At 50.6% G+C, this 22,445-nt stretch overlaps 1 protein-coding gene across 1 annotated transcript in view; it reads left to right on the top strand.

The window, feature by feature from the left end:
• SHC3 (SHC adaptor protein 3) overlaps positions 1–21,773 on the top strand; it is a 109,286-nt gene extending 87,513 nt beyond the window's left edge. Inside the window, exon 12 of the mRNA XM_077910436.1 lies at positions 14,612–21,773. Coding sequence (XP_077766562.1) covers positions 14,612–14,740 — 129 coding nt within the window. The 3' untranslated portion in view covers positions 14,741–21,773. The remainder of the gene's footprint in view (positions 1–14,611) is intronic.
• Positions 21,774–22,445: the final 672 nt, after the last annotated feature.

Raw genomic sequence — 22,445 nt, forward strand, 5'->3', positions numbered from 1 at the left:
ATAAATAAATACCAGCACTGAGAAAGTTTTCCGGGCCCATAGATTCACAGTGGACACACAAGGGCAGGGCTCCTGGGCTTTCAGTATGTACCTCAAGCATCTCTAAAAGTTGAGTCATGGAGTTTATGCTCCTAGGGTGTAAGCTGTGATGAAGCAGGACATGAAGCCCCCGTTAATTAGCCTCTTGCTTTCTGGCTCTGGACAATCACACTTTGTGACAGTGGGTTTGGCTTTTTCTGGCAGTGCGGTCAGGTCTGAAGAGCTCTGTTGGTTTGCCTGATTTCCCACCTTCCAGTCAATAAATAGATTCGGCTTGATCTTGGCACTGTCCAAGAATTGCTAAGCTCAATAAATATAATGATATTAACCGAACCGTTAAATAAATTCCAAGACTGTTGTTTAAAACCTTATCCAGTGAAAACAAAGACCCAGTTAGAGTTATTGAATAGTAGCTAAGAGTGTTGCCTGTCCTGATTGAGGCGTAGGGATGAAGCCTCCGTCTTCAGTTGGACTTGGTGGTTGGGGCAGGAGTGGGGGACGAGGGGGGGACCTGACATGATTTATTGTTTCAGGTGTCTGCACCTGGGCTCTGTGCCTCCTCTCCCCTCCACCTGGACCAACACTCCCGTCATGTAGATCCTTCTAACCCACCTTCTTCGGTCATGTGGATTACTCCCACATATGTACATGGGGGAAAATACATACTGTGTGTTTGTGATTTTTAGAAATTTGCAAACATGATACTGCCCCTCAAATCCCATTTCATTTCTTTCATTTTTCCCTCTGCACATATTTCTGAGATCTGTCTGTGGTGTCTTCTGTACCCAGAAGCATCACTTGGGTTGGGGGCTGCCGCATGTCCCCCATCTGCGGCCACATGACCCCCATGGAAGTCTCTGATGAAGAGGTGAAGGCATAGCCTCCTGCATGTTTCCCCACGATGATATCTCTGGGGCTTATCCCAGGCCTGGGGTTCTTGGTCACAGGAGACGCCTACATCTAGTGTCACCAGGGGCTTGCATCTGCTTCCAGAATGGCTGGACTACTGGAGGCGAGGCAGCTGGGCGCCAGGGCTCCTTCCTCCTCCTCCTCACTGTCGTCCTCCCAACGTGGCAAATCTTGGGTGGAGGGTGCAGGTGAGAAAGAAAGCATGTCTCGGGGCTCACACTGTGCCATCCTTTCCCGGCACCCACGGGTTCCTCCTGTGAACATTATATTCCTGCCTTTCCCCCACTTTTCTTGCTGATCCTCACTCTGGGCTCGAGTGTTGAGTTTCTCAGCTGTAAAATTTCCGTATGAACTCTCCAGTAGCCCGTGACTTTCAAGTAGCTTGTCGTTTGGTGCATGATGTTCTCCACCAAACACAAGTTTACCGTTTGCAAAGTTTATGGTCTTGAGTCTTAGAGGATCTCTTAGAGGATCTCTTCTATATTTCTATATTTTCTCAGCTTGGCTTTGAGAGCTTTATTTTTCACATTTACATTTTGATTCTGACTAGAGGTCCTGTGGCGATCACATAAGACAGGGAGCCAGCATCCTTTAAATCTGTAGGCAGTGAGCCAGCTTTGGCTTGTACGGTTCACTCGGCCCTCTGATGTCCCGCGGTGTCTCGAGTGTCCCCCCTGTTCTGTTCAGGCGACTGTTCCATCCTGGTATGATTACCGACTGTTCAGTCATTATGGCTTTGACATAGTCTTAACATCCGGTGGTGTGAGTCCTTCTTGAAACTCCTTTTTGCATTCTCTATCTCAGCTGTTCTCAGGCCTTTATTCCTCTTCATTCTGGTTTTAGAGTCAGTTTATCCAGGCTCCGAAAATGCATGATTTTGGTGGGACTGGCATTGCACTTACAGCTGAATTTCAGGGAGCGCTGACTGTTCTTCAGCATCAAATCATCACATCCATGAACATGGCCCAAGTTTCTACTTATTTAGTGTTAAGATGTCTCTTGTTAGTATTTAAACATTTTCTCCAGAAAGTTGTGTTTCTTTTGTTTGGTTACTTCCTAGAGAGTCTGGTTTTAATTCTTGTTGTAAGTGGTGTGTTGTCACTTCGGCTACGTTTTCTCAAGAGTGAATCCTTCCGGGAGAGGAATATGGTATGATCTTGTGCCCAGAAATCTTGCTGACTGCAGCAGTTTTTCTGGAACAGCGGCCAGGCTGTGGCGAACACCGATAGCTGTGTGCCCTGCCTTCCAGGGCCCCAGCCTGCAGGATGGTCTCTCCCCAACCATGCTCACCAGGTGCCCCTGGGCGTTGACCTGGAGAGGGCGCCTTGGTCGTGTTCCCTGCCTGGGAGGGGCTTGTTGGAGGCTTTGTTCCATGAAGGATGATGTAAGCTTTTGGTAGATTGTCTTCATCAGCCCAAAGGATGTCACTCCCTCACTCATTCACTCACTCAACAACTGTACACATCATAGCTACCAAATCCAGGCACTGGTTCCGACACCAGGGCGACGTCCGTGAACCCGTTACAAGACACGATGTGTGCTGGTGTGGAATTTGTACGTATTAATCACCAAATTACTCCCGTCATGGACATTTGTCAAATGCTTCTTTGGCATCGTCTGAAATAATGTAATAATAACGTGGTCTTACCCCAGGTCTGTGGACGTGGGGATTTGCACAGGCAGGTCTTTCAGATGCTCCATCCTGGCATTAGCCCGTCTTGGTCCTGACCAAGCCCTTCTTGGTCCTAAGTGAGGTCGAGTGTCATCATCTTTGCTGCCTTTTGCTTGTGTTACTCATCTGGTTGGGGTGTCAACAGTATAGGGTTATGTTCATGTCTTACAGAGAAGGATTCCGTCCCGTGGTATCTCACATAGGATCCTCCAGAGAGCCCCTATTCCTGCACCGTGATTTATCTTGACCTGAAAGCCCTTATCACAAACAAGCACTCATTTATTTGTTAACCTGCTTATCAGTTGGTTCCCCCTCTAGACTATCATTGTGTCACGCCCGCACCTAGAACAGTGCCAGGCATGTGGTGAGTGTTCAACACACACGTAGCAGGTGAAGGCACAGGTGGATGTTGGGCTTTCTCGGAGCTGAGCGCCCAAAGGCCACGTGGTGCTAAGCAGGTGCTACTGGCAGGTGTGTCATCACAGATAAGCTTTCCTGAACAGAACCTGTGCAGAGCGGTTTCCATGGGCAAGGGCTGCTACGAATTCATCTCTGTTCTCTGAAAGAAGATACCCAAGCAATTCTATGAGAATATAAAGATTTTAGTTGAAACTTTCAGGTATTTTTTTTTTTTAAGATTTTGTTTGAGAAAGAGAGAAAGCACTAGCAGGGGGAGGGGCAGAAGGAGCAGCAGACTCCCCGCCAGCTGAGCAAGGAGCCTGACATGGAGCTCGATCCCAGGACCCCAGAATCATGACCTGAGCTGAAGGCAGATGCTTCACTGACTGAGCCATCCAGGTGCCTTTACGTATTTTTTTTTAACATGAGAAATTCACAATTTACCTAAGTTATACCATCTCATAGAGTGAAGACAGCTAATAGTTTATTTACTCAGTCTTTATGGACCAAAGGATGATTAAGGAAAGACAAGTATGACTATTAATATCCACTGACACACGGGAGGCAGGATAGTGCAGAGGATGGGAGGGGGGAGCCAGGTGGTGCTTGTGTGCTTGCACCAGGTGTTTATACCTCAACCCCAGGCTGTGTTGTCGACGCGGCTTTAATTTCAGAGGAGAAATTTGTGGGGCCGCTGAGAAAATCTGTAAGTCACACCTACTAATAACAGTCCTTTGGGGAGGCTTTCTGCTGGGTCCACGGATCTTGTTTAATTGATCCAGTGAAGGGGAGCTTCAGCCGAGAAAGACTTAATCACAAATGTAATGTCGCTTCCTTGCTGTTAGGACACCAAAATAGACGATGAACACATTCTCTTCAATATTTATTCATCTGATTTTCATGGTAATTGGTTGGTCCCTGACTATAAAGGGGGAAACTTGGCAGAGCAGATTACTCAGAGAAATAAGGATGCAGAACAGTTCTGAGTCTAAATTTACTGCAGAGTGTACCAACCTGTGCGCCTTCCCACTGCACACGGATGGAGCAGGACGGGGGCTCCTGGGGTCGCTGGGGTCTTGGGGGATGGGGAGGGCTGTGGCGGGGCTCCTGAGGCCCCAGGCAGGGGTGTGGCAGCTGCTGGGCCGATGCTGGCGCCAGGCTCTGCAGGAGCAGCTCCGGAGATGGAGGCTGGAGTTTTCTCTGCAACATCTTCTCCATCACTTACTCAACCCTCTGGAGTCTAAAGTCCTCTCCGAGGCTCCTGTCCTGGATTCATCCCTTTGGCCAGAAGGGTCAGCAGAGTGGGGGGCGGGCACCTGCTTGGGTTTGGGTGGGCAGCTGGCACACCTGCCCCCGGGTGTTCCATGGGCTTCCCCAACGTGGTCCCGGGGCGTGGCACACATGAAAGCGCAAGCTGGGCTTTGCATTCAGGCAACTGTCCAATACCCTACATTTATTAGGATTTTATTTTATGCTGACAGTAATTAAGAAAACAAATGCCACCCCCATCTCTCCACTTTAAAAAGCCTTGTTATTTTAAAATTCCCTTTGTCTCAGGCAGGCTAGGCTGTGCTGAACCAGCAAATGAAATGGAAAGTCTCACTGGTTTGAGCCAAGGGGGCTGCAGCCCCCACTTACCCATGCGGCCGTGTGTTGGGAGGCTCTCCTGCCCCTTGGGTCCTTGGTTGGGGGCTTCGGGTCCTCAGTGGGACCTCTGTGTCCCCGGCCTGCCTTGCCAGCCTGGAGGCTCCAAGGAGAGGACAGGGATGGAGAGAGCAGGGCTACCAGTGGCCTCGTCCGGGACGCCTGGGCTCACGGGGACCTGACTGCAAGGGTGGCTGGGGCCTGGGGCCACCTTGTCTTAACTTTTTATCAACCTAACACCTGCAAAGTGTAATTGCGCTGCCAGGTGTTCGGGAGGCTTTGTGAAGGGACAGCCCCGGAGCCCCTTACCCCGTCCCAATGCTGAGGGGCAGGCACTGCTGGGCTCTGTTCTGGGGTGCTGTTCTGGTGCTCAAACTGCTTTTTGACTGGCTTCATATATTACAAGGTCTTTTCTTGATGTTTCCTCTGAAGACTAACGGTTAGCCCGTTTTTCAGTTTTTGACAAGTGTTCCCATTTTGCCAGGTCGTGTCTGCACCTGTAAAGATCGCAGGCCCGTGCTGCTCCGGCAGCATGGGTCCCTTCCCTCTCACCTGCCCCCGCTCCCCGTGCCGTCAGCATTGCTGGAATGCACAGAAGCAGACGCAGTAGAGTCATGCATTTCCATGTACCTACCATTTGCTGCAAAACTTACCAGTATTGTTCTGATCTCGCTTCACCCCATCCCTTTTGAGGGGGGATATTTTCTTTTATTATTTTATTTTCTTTAATTTAAATTTAATTTGCCAACATATCATATAACAACTAGTGCTCATCTCATCACGTGCCCTCCTCCTGAATGCCCATCACCCGGTCACCGCATCCCCGTACCCACCTCCCCTTCTGCAGCCCTTTGTTTCTCAGAGTCGGGAGTCGCTTGTGGTTTGTCTTCCAAGGGGGGGGATATCTTCTGAAGGAAAGGACAACCTTCTTCGCCGTGACTTGAGAATGCCTTGCTCAAAGGCTCCATCACTCTGGGCACTTGAGTGTGAGTGTCATGCCCTCGAGTCCTGTGCAGCCACCGGGACCGGGTCTTCCTCCCCTGCCCCTCAAATGCACCCCGGCCACCTGCTCCCGCAGGCCCCCTTCCTGCCCAGTGGCGCGCCAGGAACGCCTTGACCAGGAGGATCCATTCAGAATCCCGCCCTGCTCGGGGCTGTGCCGTGTCTTCAGGTCCCTCACCCTGGCCCCCTCCTCAGTTCTGTTTTCTGATGCTTCCCTGCAGCTGGGGTCAGGTTGTATGCTGGGGCGTCAGGGTCACAGAGGCACTGCAGCGTGTGTGTCACTGGCCCCACTCGCTGGAAGTGGTGCTGGCAAGTGCTCCCTCGGGTGCTGGATGGGGGGGGGGGGGCGAGGGGCTGGCTTCTCCCCTGCACACTCTCCCCTTCCCGTCATTATTAAATATTTGAGGGAAGGCACCTTGAAACTACGTAAATCCCCCCTTCCCAGCCAAACTTTCAACCTGTTCATGAATTTGTCTTCACCAGTGCCGCTCACCGGGTTATCACCGGCTGCTTCATTTGCGTCCGTGCTCTTATGAGCGGGTTTCGGTTTCTGACGTGTCCTCATTCTTTTGCACCTTCCTCCTCCAAGCACGTGACAGGATGATGGGATCGTGGTCCCCCGCTGCCGTCCCATGACTGGCCACTTCTCAGAAGGAACCGTGACCTAGTTCTTTTTCCCGGGGGGACCAAGATGTGCACGTGGGGTGTGTTTGCTCCTGCACCTCGAGATGGACATATTGCTGTAGACGCCTGCGCGCGTGCTCATCCGTGGCCATCTCTGTGTCTGCGTGTGTTAGAAATCCTACGCTCACAATAATTCTTTCAATTCCAGTCTGATACCAGAGTTCGTCCCACTTTTTTCTTTTTCTACATTTGTTAAAGATTTTTTTAAAGATTTTATTTATTTATTCATGAGAGACATAGAGAGAGAGAGAGAGGCAGAGACACAGGCAGAGGGAGAAGCAGGCCCCATGCAGGGAGCCCGACGTGGGACTCGATCCCGGGTCTCCAGGATCACGCCCTGGGCTGAAGGCGGCGCTCCACCGCTGAGCCACCCAGACCCCTCTTTTTCTACATTTGTGACTCTTCTCCAGCAATGAGAAGCCTGACCTCTTAGCCTCCGTATTTTCACCTCTTTGGTTAACTCACCTATGTGAGTTAATACACCTCACCACAGCCTCTGTCTCTCCCCTGGTGGACGTCACCCTGACCCTGTGGAAGTGCCAGCTTCTCGGCCCAGGGTTCTTCCTGGGCTCCCTGTCCCCCAGAGCGTGCTCAGACCACCCTGCCCCAGCCCTGATGCCCACGCAGGTGGCCCACCCCCACCTGGCACCCCACACCTGCCCCGTGGTGCCCTCCTGACTCATCCTGGACTCAGGTCTCCCATGGGAGGACCAGCGGGGCTGCCCCAGCCTGTCTCCCTCAGCCTTTGGACTGATTGTTCATTCAGGAAAGAGCGGGAATGGGGAGCATAGGGAGGGAGGAGCTTTCGGAAGCACATGATAGCATCTCCAGGCACCGAGCCGATCCTCCTGTGAATACTTCAGCGTGATCTCCACCAATCAGGACGTTTAAGCCACAGTCATACAACAGCATTGTTATAGCCGACAAAACTAAATTTAGTTACTTAACGTATTCAGATTTCTCTGATTATCCCAAAGATAGTCTTTGTATAGTACGTGTGTTGGAATCAGAATTCAAACAGGGTCCATGTGGTACATCTTGTTCTATTTCCCCTGTTTGAGCGATGAGATACTTATTTGTAGAATTATCCCACATTATGATTTGGGTTGCCGTGTCCCTGGGGCCTCACTTCACTTCTTCTCTGACCCCCTCACCCTGGATTTTCTATAAACTGTTGGACACAGAATCTTTAAAAACAGCCTTATTGGGCTATACTGTATATTCATACTCGTTTCACGTGGAGCACTCAGAGTGCTCTAGAACATTCGCAGATGGGAGCATCCATTACCACAGTCAACTTGGAACATGCTCATCATCTCCAAGATGAATGCCATAGCGTTCACCCATCACCTCACCAGCCTCCCATGCCCTAATCCCATAGACCCCTGAGTTCTTCCCTCTGCACAGAATCACATAAATACATAGATTTTTGTGACTGACCTCTTTTACTGAGTGCAGTGTTTTCATCCATGTTGTAGCATAGCACATCCTTCCTTCCTTCATAGCCAACCCATGCTCCACTTACAGACGGTGCCGCGGTCTGTCTTGTGGCAGGTCTGCTGATGGGCACTTGTATTATGAACAATCGTGCTGCAAACATGATGTCCGATTTCTGCATGGACGTATGTGTCCATTTCTCTCAGAACGTATGTATCCATTTGCCTCAGAGTGGATTTGTTGGGTCATGTGGTGATTCTGTAACCTGTCACTTGAGGAACCATCACGCGGTTTTTCAAAGCAGCTGCTCCTTTTGATATTCTGACTTTCAGTGTGTGAAGGCTCTCATTTCTCTACACCTGCTCCTACCCTTGTCATTATCCAGCGTTTTGATTCTAGCCGCCCTCGTGGGTGTGAAGCCGTACACCATTGTGATTTTGACCTGCGTTTCCCTGATGACTAATAATGTCAAGCTTCTTTTCCTGTGCTTATTGGCTTTTTATGTATCTTCTTTGGAGAAATGTCTATTCAAATCCTTTGTCAATTTTTTTCTTCCTTCTTTTCAAAAATTTTCTTTATTGTGGTAAAATACGTATAACATAAAGTTGACCACCAAAACCAGTTTTAACTGCACAGTCCAGTGGTACTGTGTGCACAAAATTATATGGCTGTCCCCACCATGCATCTCCAGAACTCTTCTCTTCTTGCAAAACTCATTAAATAACTCTCTGTCCCCTCCACCCCCAGCCCCTGGCATCTACCATTCTACTCTCCATCTCTATGAATGTGACTCCTTGAAAGACCTCACGTTAGTGTAATCACATAGTATTTGTCCTTGTGTGACTGGCTTGTATCACTCAGCATAGTGTCCTTATTAGGGTTCATCCTCACTGTAGCAGGTGTCAGATCTCCTTCCTTTTCAAGAATGCATATAGTTGCATTGTATGGGTGGACCACATTTTGCTTCCCCATTCATTAGTTGATGGACACTTATGTTGCTTCCACATTTTAACTATTGTGGAAAGGGCTGCTATTTTTAAAAAAGATTTTATTTGTTTGTTTATTCATTCATTCATTCATTCATTCATTCATTCATTCATGAGAGACACACAGAGAGAGGCAGAGACATAGGCAGAGGAAGAAGCAGGCTTCCTGCAGGGAGCCTGATGTGGGACTTGATCCTAGGACCCCAGGATCACGACCTGAGCCAAAGGCAGAAGCTCAACCACTGAGCCACCCAGATGTCCCCAAAATGCTGCTATTAACACAATATACAGATATCTCTTCGAGACTCTGCTATCAATTTTTCAGGTATCCACATAGAAGCAGAATTGCTGAGTCATAGAATTCATTAACAATTTTTTTTTTTTTTTTTTTTTTTACAAACCATCAGTTTACAGTGGCCACACCATTTTACATTCTCACTGAGCATACACAGTGCTTCCAGTTTCTCCTCATTCTTGCCAACACTTGTTTTCTGCTTTTTTGGGTAGTTAGCCATCCTGACAAGGGTGAGGTGAGATGTTATTGTATTTGCATTTCGCTGATGATGAGTGATGTTGAACATGCACTTATTGTTCATTTGTGGATCTTCTTTGAAGAAATGTCAGTTCAAGTTCTTTGCCCATTTTTAAATCAGGTGGTTTGTTTTTTATTGCTGAGTTTTATAATTTTATATATTCTGGATGTTAATCCCTTGTTAGACGAGATGCACAATTTACAAGTTGATCCCCCCATTCGGTGGGTTGCCTTTTTACTCTGTCGATAGTGCCTTTTAATGCACAAGACACGACAATTTTCATGAGGCCCAATGTCTCTGGTTTTTCTTTTGCTGCCTATGTGCTTGGCACCATATCTAGGAAACCACTGCAAATTCATTGTCTTGAAGCTTTTGCCGTATGTTTTCTTCTAAGATTTTTTGGTCTGATATTTAGGTCTTTGATCCATTTTGAGTTAATTTTTACCTATGGCATTAGCTATGGGTACTTCATTCTTTCATATGTGGACATCCAGTCTTCCCAGCACCGTTTATCAAAAAGATTGTTCCTTTCCTTTTGAATGGTTATGGCTCCCAAGTCAAAGATCCCTTGGCTGTATATGCAAGAATTCATTTCTAGGCCTTTTCTTCTTTTCCACTGACTTATATACCTGTCTTTATATCAGTACCACACTGTTTTTATGACTGTAGCTTTGTAATTAGTTTTGGAATCAGGAAGTGTGAGCCTTCAACTTTGTCAAATTTATTGGTCCTTTCAAAGAACCAGCTTTTGGCTTCATTGATTTCCTGTATTACTATTTTCTGTTTATCTCTGCTTTAATCTTTAGGCTGTCCTTTTTCCTGCTTGCTTCAGGGCTAATAAGCTTCCTTTTTTTAGTGTCTGAAGGTGGGAGGTTAGGTTATTTGTGAGTTTCTAAATTTTCCACCTGCTGTTGGGGAAAACAAGTGCTCATGTGGGACAAGGTGTTGATGGGAAGGATGTAAATAGTTGGCATACAAGGTTACAGGACTGACTCTTGGCATTGCAGCCCCCAGGGTCTGATGTGAACCTGGAACTGTGTCCACTCGGTCTAGAAAGGACCCAAACTTCACTTTTATTTAAAATCAGTGGGGGAGGCCAGACAATGTGGCTGGGTGAGTCTATATCCCACTTGGGTTAGTTGTATTTGGGCTGGGGCCCCTGGGGGTGGAGGGTCTACTGGTGGGTCCAACCCAGGCTGAGATATTAGACAAAGGGCAGCAGGTCTGAGTGTGCAACTTGTTGCAATGGAACCAGAGTTTAATCAGCAAACATCACTGTCTGATGGCTTTGCTCAAGCTAGTGTGACCTTTTGGAAGAGAATGGATGTAATTATTCTGTTGTTGGTGGAGTGTGCTTGTTGATACACAATCTCTAAATGGTATTTCTAAGTCCCGGGCCCCTGATTTAAATGTTCCGCAGGCAGGTCGAGCCCACCATGCCTGAAGCAGAAGGTATGGGCCCCACTCCCTTGCCCACTGCCCTGTGGATTCCTTCCCATGCCTTGCCCCACCCTCAAGCTTTAGCCATGAGCACCTTCCTCCTCATGCATGTGTAGTTTATTTTTTTGAGGTTTTGCTTATTTACTTGAGATAGAGAGTGAGAGAGCATGCAGGAGTAGGGGAATGGCAGGCAGAAGGAGAGGGAGAAGCAGACTCCCCACTGAGCAGGGAGCACAGCCCAGGACTCAATCCCAGGACCCTGAGATCATGATCTGGGCTGAAGGCAGGTGCTTAACTGACTGAGCCACCCAGGTGCCCCTCATGCATGTTTAGTTTTATAAGGAACCACCAAACCATCTTCCAAAGTGGCTGTACTGTTTTTACAGTCCCACCAGCAGTGAGGAGAGTTCTCACTGTTGCACATCCCCTCCAGTACGTGGGGCTGTCGGTTTCTGAATTTCAGCCATTCTGGTAGGTGTGTAGTGGTGTCTTGTTGCTTTAATTTGCATTTCTGTGATGACATGTGATGCAGAGCATCTCTCCATGTGTTTGTTTGCCATCTGCATGTCTTCTTTGGTAAGATCTGATTGTTTTCTTGTTGTTAGTGTTAAGAGTTCTTTGTATATTTTGGACACTAATTCATTATGAGATGTGTCTTTTGCAAATATCTTCTCCCAGATTCTGGCTCGTCCTCTCACTCTCTTGACTGTTACTTGTAGAGCAGCATTTTTTAATTTTAATGAGGTTCATCTTGCTATTTCTTTCATTCTTGAATCAGGCCTTTGATGGCATATCTAAAAAGTCACCACCCAAACCACAGTCATCTAGACTTTCCCCTGTGTTATCTTGTAGGAGTTCTGTGGTTTTGCATTTTACATTAAGGTCTGTAATCCATTTTGAGTTAGTTTTTATGAAGAGTGTAAGGTCTGGTCTAGGCTTTTTTTTTTTTTTTTTAATGTGGACACCCAGTTGTTCCAGCACCATTTATTGAAAATGCTATCTTTGTCTTTTATTTCCTTTTTTGGCTTATAACTAGGACTTCCACTATGGTGTTGAAAAGGAGTGTGAGGCAAGACATCCTCGCCTTGTTCAGGAGGATGTTAGTGGTAAGATTTTTATAGGTGTCTTTATCAAGTGGAGGAAGTTCCCCCTATATTCCTGGCTTACTGAGAGTTCTTATCATGAATTGGTTGAATTTGTTAAATGCCTTTTCTGTATCTATTGATATGATCATGCAGCTTTTTTTGTCTTTAGCCTAATGATGTGATGGATTGTGTTAATTGACTTCTGAGTGTAGAAGCAGCCTTGCATACCCAGGATACATCTCACTTGGCCATGGTATGTAATCCTTTCTATACATCGTTGGATTCAATTTGCTAATGTTCTGTTGAGGATTTTTGCATCTGTGTTCACAAGAGATGTTGGTCTATAGTTTTCTCTTCCTGTAGTATCTTTGTCTGCTTTTGATATTAGAATAATACTGGCCTCATAGAGTGAATTAAGTAGTATTCCTTCTGCTTCTGTCTTCCGAATAAGATGGTAGGGACTTAGTACAATTTCTTCTTTAAGTGTTTGGAAGAAGTCACCAGTGAACCCATCTGGGCCAAGTGCTTTCTGTGTTGGCAGATTATTAATGATTGATTCAATTTTTTAAATAAACAGAGGCTTATTCAAACCATCTGTTTCTTTTTGTAAGAGTTTTGGGAGGTTGTATCTTTCAAGAAATGGGTCCATTTTTATCTAGGTTATAAAATTTGTGAGCCTAGAGTTGGTTCTAGTATTCTTTTATTATTCTTTTAATGCCCACAAGATCTGTGGTGATAACCCTTCTTTCATTTCTGACATTAGTAATTTGTGTCCTCTCTCACTTTTTCTGAGCCTAGCTAGAGACTTATGAATTTTTATTTACCTTTTTGAAGGACCAGCTTTGGGATCATTGATTTCTCTATTGATTTCCTCTTTCCAGTGTTGTTGGGGCTCTGTGTCTGCTCCAATTTTTTATTCTTTCTTTCCTTCTCCTTACCATGGGTTTAATTTGCTCTTCTTTTTCTAGTTTCCTAAGGTAAAAGCTTAGATGATTGATTTCAGATCATTCTTTTCTGACCCACATAGCAGGGGGGTCCATACAGACACCTCTGTGGGCTGCAGGTTCTCTGGGCAGGAGCCAGACTGGAGTTTTAGCAAGTATTTATGGAAATGGAGTGAACTGGCCTACTTCCTTAGGCAGTAAATTTATATGACTTGCCTCTTCTGTGTGCCTTTGTTTGCATGTGTGTGTGTTTATAGTAGCCAGCCTACGTCCTCCAGAGATGCTGACCACTGGGCTCTCAGCTTGGGCGGCATGTTGGAATCATGGGGGTTTCATGAAACACACTGGGGGCCAAGCCCCTTCCTGAACTCCTGGGGATGCTGGCCTGGGCATGGGGCTTCCTGAATGCATTCAGGTGGTTTGGATGTGAGCCCAAGTTGACCCTTGTGTCCCAGACACTTCCCTGCCATAAATCCTCAAGCACCCCTGTTGCCCCAGAGTTTAAATGAGTGTTAATCATAAGAAGTAGGAAAAAGAAGTCAACATACAGGCAACACCCCAATGGTAGTCTCAAGCTGAGCTATTCCTGCCCCTCACCTCCAAGAAAGGGGCCTGTCCATGCCACCCCAGGATCTTTCTGGGGTGAGAATTCTAAAGAACTCAGGAGGATTAAAGAACTTCAATGAAAAGATGCCCAAAAAGATTTCTTTGTGAATGTGCCCATTAGGTTGCCTCCTTGGTGAGCAGCTCAATGCCCAGGAGTTGGGAGCTGTGGCCCGGTGGGTCCTTGCCCCTCTGGTGCTTACAGAGATGGGTGGGGATGGTGTCCTGCCTCAGAGTGGGACCCCAGGAGAGGGAAACATCCTCATTTCAAAGCCTCTGCTGTTGCCTTTGTCGGTAGAGCCCAAAGCATATGGCCCAGGGGCTTTGATGGGCCTACCTGGGGTATAGACTTGGAGCAGGAATGAGATCAGGGCAGAAGGCTCAGAGATCAACATCCCATTGGTGGGCCAGTGGAGCAGGAGAGACAAGAGGGTCACATTAGGGGTAGGGGTGAGGATACTGGCACAGGTAAGGGAGGAGGAGCATAGATGTGCCCTCAGAGTCCCTGAGGGAAAAGTGGGGGAGGGCTATTTGCCCCAGGGGAGGGATGGCTCCCAGCAATAAGGCTGGAGAGAGAGGTCAGGCATGCAGGGCATCCCAGAGCCATTGGGAGGGCTAAGGGCCTGGAGGGTAGCCGGTGTAGCCAGGCACGGGCTTCCTGCCCCATCTCCCACCCTCCTCCAAGGAACAGGCCTCAGGGGGATCCTGTCCAGACCAGACTGGGAGACTGCTCCTGGTCAGGCTTCATCTGTCTTCTTCAAGTGGAGTCTACACAGGGCCTGTAACAGCTCAGGGACCAGGGCACAGGCCCAGTGAACAGAAGGAAGTGGTGGGCCTCCCCCCTCACCCCTAGGTGTTCACTTGTTCAGGAGAAGCTGGTGGGCAGTCATGGTTCAGGTTCCAGAGCCGCACGGCCAGCAGTGTGTGGTGCTGCCCCTGCATCCCCGACAGGCTCACCCTCTGGTGGGAGGGACTGTGGAGCAGGAGAGAAAACACTGGCAGGTGGCGGGGGTGGGGGGGAGGGGGAGAGGATGGTTGGGGAAGGTGGGTAGCAGGTGACCCGCTGGACTGAGCAGCCGCTGACGATGACGGGGGACTTTGCAGACGTGTCTCTGAAAGAGTGGGGATCCCCGGGGAGGTGCCGCTCCAGGTCCCAAGGCCTGGCTGGCTCTGAGCACGTGTCCTCTGTCATCCACCTGTGTGTCATGCTTTCCTGACCTCTGTGTCCCTCCAGATCCGGACGAAAGACAGGGTCTTTGACAGCATCAGCCACCTCATCAACCACCACCTGGAGAACAGCCTGCCCATTGTCTCTGCCGGAAGCGAGCTCTGCCTCCAGCAGCCGGTGGAGAAGACCCTGTGACCGGCCAGCCACCCTGTCCTGACCTTGCGCCGGTGGTCAGGAGACCTGGTTCTTCCCGGGAAATGGGTATGGGGGGTTCCGGAGACTCGGGCCACTGCCCACAGGCTTAGAGCCTCATCCAAATGCTCCAGGAGGAAGGTGTCTGGAAAGTGCAAGTTTCATAAACTTGTTCCGATTTTCTCCTGTGCATATTAAAGGTGTACATACCTATACATCCTGTACAAATTATCCCTCTATATTTATATTTTTTAAGACTAAGAAAGATGTAAGACTAATGTTCTGTGCTGTATGTTTTTAATGGGGAAAAAAGTTTGACTATAGTTGTCCGGGTTAAAATTTAATTCAACTGACCCATTCTACTGAGAAATTCCACTAGGAAGGTGTCACCTGCAGTTTTACCTGATAAGCACAACACGGGGACAAGGAGCAGGAGGACTGGTCCTCAGTGCAGAGCCATAGCAGAAGAAGGCGGGATGCCACTCAAGGGAGTTTAGCTCTGCACGTAAAGCTCCAGGAACTGCTGGTCCAGGTGGTTGCTGCTCCAAGTTGCTGGCGCTCCTGCTCCTCCGTGATGTTGCCTCCACCCTCCATCCCCAGACCGTCCCCGTCACACCTGTGTGCTCGCGGAGCAGGTGGTTCCCGTGCTGTTCCGGGTGGTTCCGAGCACAGGAATGCTGGCCTCCTTGACCACAGTTGTTCAGGGGTTCATCAGGATCTGTTTGACTGACACATGTGGCACAAGATGAGCCTCCACGACCGAGATCTGACCTGGCCAACATTTCCCTTGTTTTCATCTGTGTGCGGAGGGCTGCTTGGGGCAAAGCCATGCTTCCTGGGTCCTTCTAGCCAATACGATGATGGCAGGTTGCTGGGGTAGCTGCTAGGAATGTGCCCCCATCCCTGGCATCCAATAGGGAGAGATGCATGTGTATGAGCTGCGTCAAAGGCAGATGTTAACACGAGCGCTTGATCCGGGACTCTTCTTGCTCTACGTTTGCCTCGGGTTGGTGACTCAGGAGTGTGGGGAACTAGTTGAGGTTTTGTCTCTCGAGTGGTTGGTGGGTAAAGGATCTGCTGTCTCTACAACAGATTTCCCAAGTGCTCTGTGGAAAGGGCCCATACCCCTGGCATCCCTTTGTCTGGGTTCCTTCCTTTGAGCTAAAACACTCTGATTTCTTACCTGATCATTCGGTGTCAACAAGGTTTCTGACTTAAAAAAAAAAACAAAAAACAAAAAACACCTGGGTTGAGCTTACCTGGTGACTTGACACATGCTGTCTTTTAAAAGCCAGAAGCTTCCATTCGTTGGTTGGTGCCCAGTTGTGGGCACCACAGCCTAGGCTCCCATCCCGTGCAGTCCCTCAGCAAGTGGCAGCCTGGGTCAGTGCAACGGGACTTTCTGCACACTTAACAGCAGGTCGGTAATAAATTCTGTGCTTCAAGAATGAGGCGTTAAGGGTAGATTTTACAAACTCTGAGGAGTAAGAATTCTGCAAAGTTAGACCAAATGAACCTGATTTCTGTTCCTAGGGTGTGTGTGTGTGTGTGTCCAGGATGGAAGATGGGGTGGAGCTCATGGGCAGGAATGGGTTGGGCAGGTCCACAGGTTTTGTGTGGAGCCCTCTTAGGACTTTTTGTCCTTCGAGGGTCCAGGAATCTAAGACGACAGTGGCTTAGGCTTCTAGAATGTTCCACTGTGCATTCGAACTAACCTAGGACCACCTAGCTCTTCCTAGAGCAGTTCTGGTTTCAGCCATGGCACAGACACCATGCCCCATGTTACCCAGAAGTAGTGGGAGCTGAACAGGGCTGGGGCAGCAGCTGGTGGGGTTCCTGCCCTGTGGTGATATAGATGGGGGGGTGGGGTAGCTATGGGAACTGCCCTGTGTCCCATCCCCTGCAGCCCCGCAGCCCTGTACACACACACAAACACACACACACACACACACACACATCCCACCCGCGTGTGCAAGTGTCCACACATATAAAAATGCATAAAACAACTTCCCTCTCAACGGCCTGCGAGGCCCAGCAAGGGCATCTTAAGCATGCACCCCAAATGCTAATGTTTAAGGGCGAAGTAGGAAAGGCTGGTGAGGGGCCCTGAGCCCCGGGACGTTGACCTGCCTCCTCTGCCCTCTCGGGGAGGCCAGAAGTGAGTGGTCTGCAGGTGTGGGAGCTCTTGCTGTGAAGTCACTGGTTAGCGCAGTGGTGGTAAGCAGTATAGATCACGTTTCTTTGCATGAGAATCCATTTAGAAAATTAGAAATATTGGGGGGAGATCAAATTTTGTTTCAATTTTAATTCAAAATGTGTACTTTTGAGTTCAGATTCCAGGATTGCTTATAATAACAGCATTGCTGTTGGGAAACTGTGCTCCTTTGTAGCCACCGGGGCGCCCTGCAGACCTGGCGGACGGCTGCCACTCCCTTGCCCGTGTCCCCCGCCATGTGATGTATGGTGTGGCTTTAGGGGTCACCTCAGCTCCCCCGCAGTGCTGTGTGATGGGCACTATGGGGAGCCTCACTTGCTGGTGGAGAAACTGAGGCACAGTGGGCGGGCAGAGCTGTTGTGCCCCCTGCACGTGTCCGGGCACCGCCGTGTGCCTGCAGCTAGGATTCCTGGGCTAAGACGGGTCTCACCCTGCGCAGCCTGGGGCCCCCCTGCCTAGTCAGACTGCATCTCTGCCAGGGCAGGGTTGCGTGTTCCGGGACCTCTGAGTCCCTGGCTACGTACACTGCTCACTGTGCCTGGACCCCTGGAGCCCATGGTGGCCTTGGGCCCGCTGCTCCCCAGGGGCCCCTGCCTCTCCGCCCAGGCCTCTGGGTGTGCTGGGAGTGTACGGCAGGTCAACATGGGCCCTGGAGACCCCTACCCCCCACCGCCACCCCCCTCACCCTCGTGTGTGCATTAGTGGCATTTTCAAGGGCCGTCCTTGCCCCACGAGAGCCTAGGCATTCCCCGTGGGGCTGTTCCCAGTGGTGCCAGCGAGCTCTGATGCTCAAGGCCCCGAGGCACTCATGTCTGATGGCCGACACGTCCTAACATCTCCCCATTGCGGCCGATCCCAACTCTGTCCCCCCAGAAGCCGCCACTCTTGGGCTTTTCATACTTGAGACGCCACAGGACCCAGGGGCCGCTTTGCTGTGACCTGGGTTTCATTTGAACAACCATCTGTTTAGCGCTGTCTCGGGGGTTTGGGAGGCTGGGTGGACAGGAGCCCTGGTGCAGGACATTTGGTGTCCCAAGGGGTCATAAGGAGGAAGGCAACACGGGTGATGCCCCATGAAGGCAGGAGAGACCAAGCCTGTGCCAAGGGCAAGGCCTGGCTTGGGAGGAGTGGGCAGGGCAGCCGTCAGGGTGGCCCCCGAGGGCCTGCGCTCCGATGCTCGCCACTGCCTCCTGGCTCCGGCCATCCTGGGCTCCTTAGATGGAGAGCTCCCTTCAGGTGCTGCCTGATGCCTGGTGGCTCCTTCACATAAGTGACACATACAAACTGATGTCCTGGTCCTTCTTTGCCTGAATGGGTCCCTAGGTGGAGGCATTTCCTGCGAGATCACAGGCCTCTGTCAGAGCCATGTGGCCACCCGCTTGTCGCTCGGTGTCTCTGGGCGGTGGCCGGCCTCCTGCACCCCGCTGCTGTGAGATGGAGCGGGAGGTGCCAGCGAAAGGACAGAAACAGGAAGGACAGGTGCTTCCCAGGATGCTGCATGCACAGGCATGATGGTTCTCTCACCGCCCGCATACGTAGCACACCTGGGGTCCATTTGAGCCCTTCTGTGGGCAGTGTGATAGGCTGATTGGAAAGGGGATGGAGATTGTGGAAATACTGCACTGGGTCACGATATGTCACAGACAAATTTTGGTCATGAGTGTTAGGATAATATCTGGCTCTGTAGTGAAACTTTAAAAATGGGTCCTGAGAATGATGAATTGGAAAAACCACTTTACAGGAAGGTATTGTGAACCTGGGTGTGCCGGGGGCCCCCAGAAGATGACCAGCAAGGGAGTGTTAGAGGATCGTGAAGCTGCAGAAGCCCCTTTCAGTGGGGCACCTGAGGCCAGGTGACCCGCTGGAGTGTGGTGACAATTAGGAGCACAGAACTTATTAGGGTCCTTTACAGTTCGCGTATAAAGCTCAGCCCCTGGTAGAGAACGACACATAGCTCTTCCCTCCTCATTGGGTTCGCATTTATGCTCATTCTTTTTGCAAAATATATAAAGACGGGAGTCCTACATGGACAAGGAAGTGTTTGGGGCTCTTCAGAGACAGACTCCTATAGGGCAAGTCACCACCATGTAGAAGACTAAGGTCACCAAGGCTCTGAGGGACAGCAGGAGACAGGCCCGGGCACATGTCAGTGCTCACCCAGCAGCGCCTAGCCACTGGCCCATCGCGGGTGGGGAACAGGCCCTGTGCACACCTGAGCCGGGGATCCTGGGCAGAAGGACAGGCTTGCAGGCTAAGCGGGCCTGCAGGCTAAGCGGGTCTGCAAGGGGCCCACAGGCCCCACCCCAGGAGTCTGTGCAGGGCCCAGGAATTTGCATTCCTAGTAAACTGGGCAATGCTGGTGGCAAGTGTGGACTTTGAGGACCACCACCAGGTGCGGTCCCCCGCCAAACTATGGCTTGCTGAGGGCTTCCCCCACCGCCCCCCCGCCAAACTATGGCTGTGTTTTCCCACCACCTCATGTCATGGAGCCCAGAGTCTGTGCTCTGAGTTTTAAAAGTGGAGGATTAATAAGCATTTAAAACTCCATGCAATCACTGCTGGCAGATAAAATGCCATCTGCCAGCCACAATTTATTTATAATGGGGTTTATACATATTTATAAGTTTGCAAGCAACAAATGCACAGTTTTAAAACTGGCACATTTTATAGCAGCCAGGAAAACTGCAATTTTATACCAGGACTTTGAATGTCAATCGCGCACATGCACACATACCTATGCTGATTGTGACGGGTGTGCACCTGTGTGTGCGCACATGCAGCCTGGCCACGAGGCTTGCGCCTCAACACTCCTCCCCGCGCTTCGGTATTTCTCATCAAGAAGGACACGCAGAAAGTTAAACAGATGTGAAGCATTTGGGGACTGCAGGTCCTGGCCTCTGCAGACACGGCGGGGCGGGGGGGGGGCAGGCTCCTGAATGCTGTAGGACGTGGGACCCACCTGCAAATGGAGCAGGAGCAGACAGGAGGGCCACAGGGGCGGGGGGCCGCTGTGGAGGTGACACAGGGGCAGCAGGGGAAGACGAGGCCAAGAGGGCAACGGTGCAGGAGGAGGGAGACAAGAAGGAGGGTCTGGGGACAAGCAAGTCCAGCCTCGCGTCCTGCTTCCACCTGGCAGCATGCAGCGCGGGTCAGAGGACAGAGAGGAATGATGAGGGGCCAGCGTGGAGAAGCTGTCCCCAGCAGGTGCGCTGGGCGTGAGCATCTGCCTGGGCACAGCCATGTGCGCTGCCTGGCTTGTAAGCATTTCCGACCAGCCCCCTCTTGGCCTTGTCTGTGCGTTGGTTCCTGTGTGGCAGGCACGGTGCTGGGCTCCTGGTAGGAAGCGGACATGCACAGGGCGTGACAGTGCAAGAAGCCTGATGGCTGGCGTGGTCAAGTGCAACAGGGCCACGGAGGCCGGGGCTCCCAGGTGGGCCTGGGGAGTCTGCAGGTTTTACGAGCTGGGAAGCAGGTGGGAGGAAGGCAGGGCAGAGGGTGTGGGGGGTGGGGGGCAGGGAACAAAAGACTCCCTCTGGCTCCTCACCTTCTGGAGGACTGGGAGGACCATTGTCATTCAGGGAAGCACCAGACGTGAGGCTTCCACTAGGTCACTTCCTGTGTGGTTGCTTCCCCATGCAATGTAGTGGGGAGAAATCCGCAAGTGGTCCTGTGTGCCACAGCCGACAGCTCACGCTCACACGGGACATTTCTCCCACAACCAGATTATCTACCTAAGCAGATCAACACAGCAGAAACATCTGTGGGCATATCCATCCCTGAACACTGAATTAGCTTTTTCTGTAATGACCGTGTGTCGGTGGCAAGTGGAATGTTCTCTGCTCATTTGCCTTTTGAATAAAACTCGTTCCAGAATAAATATTGTTAAAAATGAAGTATGTGGATGTTTCTGTGCATTCAGAATTAAACATCTGATGTTAAAAATCCAAGGATTAGGAGGGAACTCCGTGTAGAATTTCACGTGTCACGATGTTTCTTACTCTTTGACGAGTATTCAGATGGCAAAGTTATATCTGCTGATAAATATTATTTGAGAATTTTGTGTTCTGTCTTCCATCAACTTCTGTGGAACAAATAAGGATTGCCGGGAAGGTGTCTGTCTGTCTGGGGATGTTGCTGATTCATCACTTTATTCCGCGTGGATGCTGGAACGGCATTTGGATTCCAGGGAGCGGAATTACCAAACCGATCTCGAGCTTTCCATGCGCCGTTTCGTGCAAACTGGGGACGCCCAAGCCGTGTCTGGGGGACAGAGCAGAGGCTCCACAGCTCGGCGGGGAGGGGGGCAGCTTCCACAGCTTCCTTCCCTCTGCGAACCCACTTCACTCCTTCAGGAAGTGATGCGGCTTCAGTCAGGGCCCCGTGTGCCTGGGGGCGGCCACCGAGCAGAGGGGCCACGTGGAGTCCCCCAGGGTCCCTTCCGTCGCCCGGGGCTCGTGTGGGCCATGCCACCCTTGTCCTTCTCACTGGTTAGCAGAAAATGTGCCTTCATTTAGGGGATCACGGTGTGTGCATTTCTGACTCTGTAGCAAACCCTTTGATGTTTTGACTTCGATACGAAGAAACATTTGGGTGTTCAGGTTTCGTCCTCGTGGAGACAATTTTGAAGCATGGACTTGGTGACTCTGAGATGTTTTCTATCCCACGCGCCCTGTTTTGTGTCTGTGAAAGGCTCCTTACCGGCGCAGAACCCGCGCCCCCCTCCCCCGGGTCAGGGGTGCAGAGAAGCAGCCGAGATCTCTGGTTCACTGTTTCAATGATCGTCGGTGTAACTGTGAGCAATAAAGGATTGTGTAAAAAGTCTTCTGCGTGGGTGGTGGACCTTGCTTTGCCTCACGAGGGCGGGGAGGGCAGGTCGGGACCTTCCCATAGGGAGCAGGTACCCTGCCATCCCCAGACACCCCGGTCGCCTGCCATGCTTCACCCTTCGGCCCATGGTGCCGGGGGCGGGGGGCGGGAGGGCCTGGCAGCAGCAGAGCTGGTGGGGTGGGGGTCACGGCTGCCTGGTGGCCTGGGGCACAGTCCAGGGCGCGGCGGGCTGTGGACCTCGCCAGGGCTGTGAGATTTCTCCATGAACATCAGACCAGACCAGCTAGGGTGAATGCAGGCCTCACTCTGGGATGGACATGCATGCACACGCACATGCACATGGACATGCACACAGACACATGCACTCACAGGCTAGAAGTCTCCCTCTGTCACCTAGGGCGCTGGGCAATGGGCTGCTTCTGACCGACTCCCTCCTGCTGCAAATGGAGCAGAACCAACCATCCCGTCGCTTTCGGCCAGGACTCGTAATCCCCCCATCCAAGAGCTCATCCTCCTGGAAACACTGGGGCCTACAGAACCTGACACCCCGAGGCTTCCCCTTCCCTCGGCACCAGCTATGCCAGGGTCAGAGGGAAGTGCAGGAGGCACAGTCCCCAGGTTCCCAGGGTGGCTTCAGTCCTGGGGGAACGCTGGCACCATGGGGGA

Source organism: Canis aureus, chromosome 1 (assembly GCF_053574225.1).
Source record: "Canis aureus isolate CA01 chromosome 1, VMU_Caureus_v.1.0, whole genome shotgun sequence".
Taxonomy (NCBI): domain Eukaryota; kingdom Metazoa; phylum Chordata; class Mammalia; order Carnivora; family Canidae; genus Canis; species Canis aureus.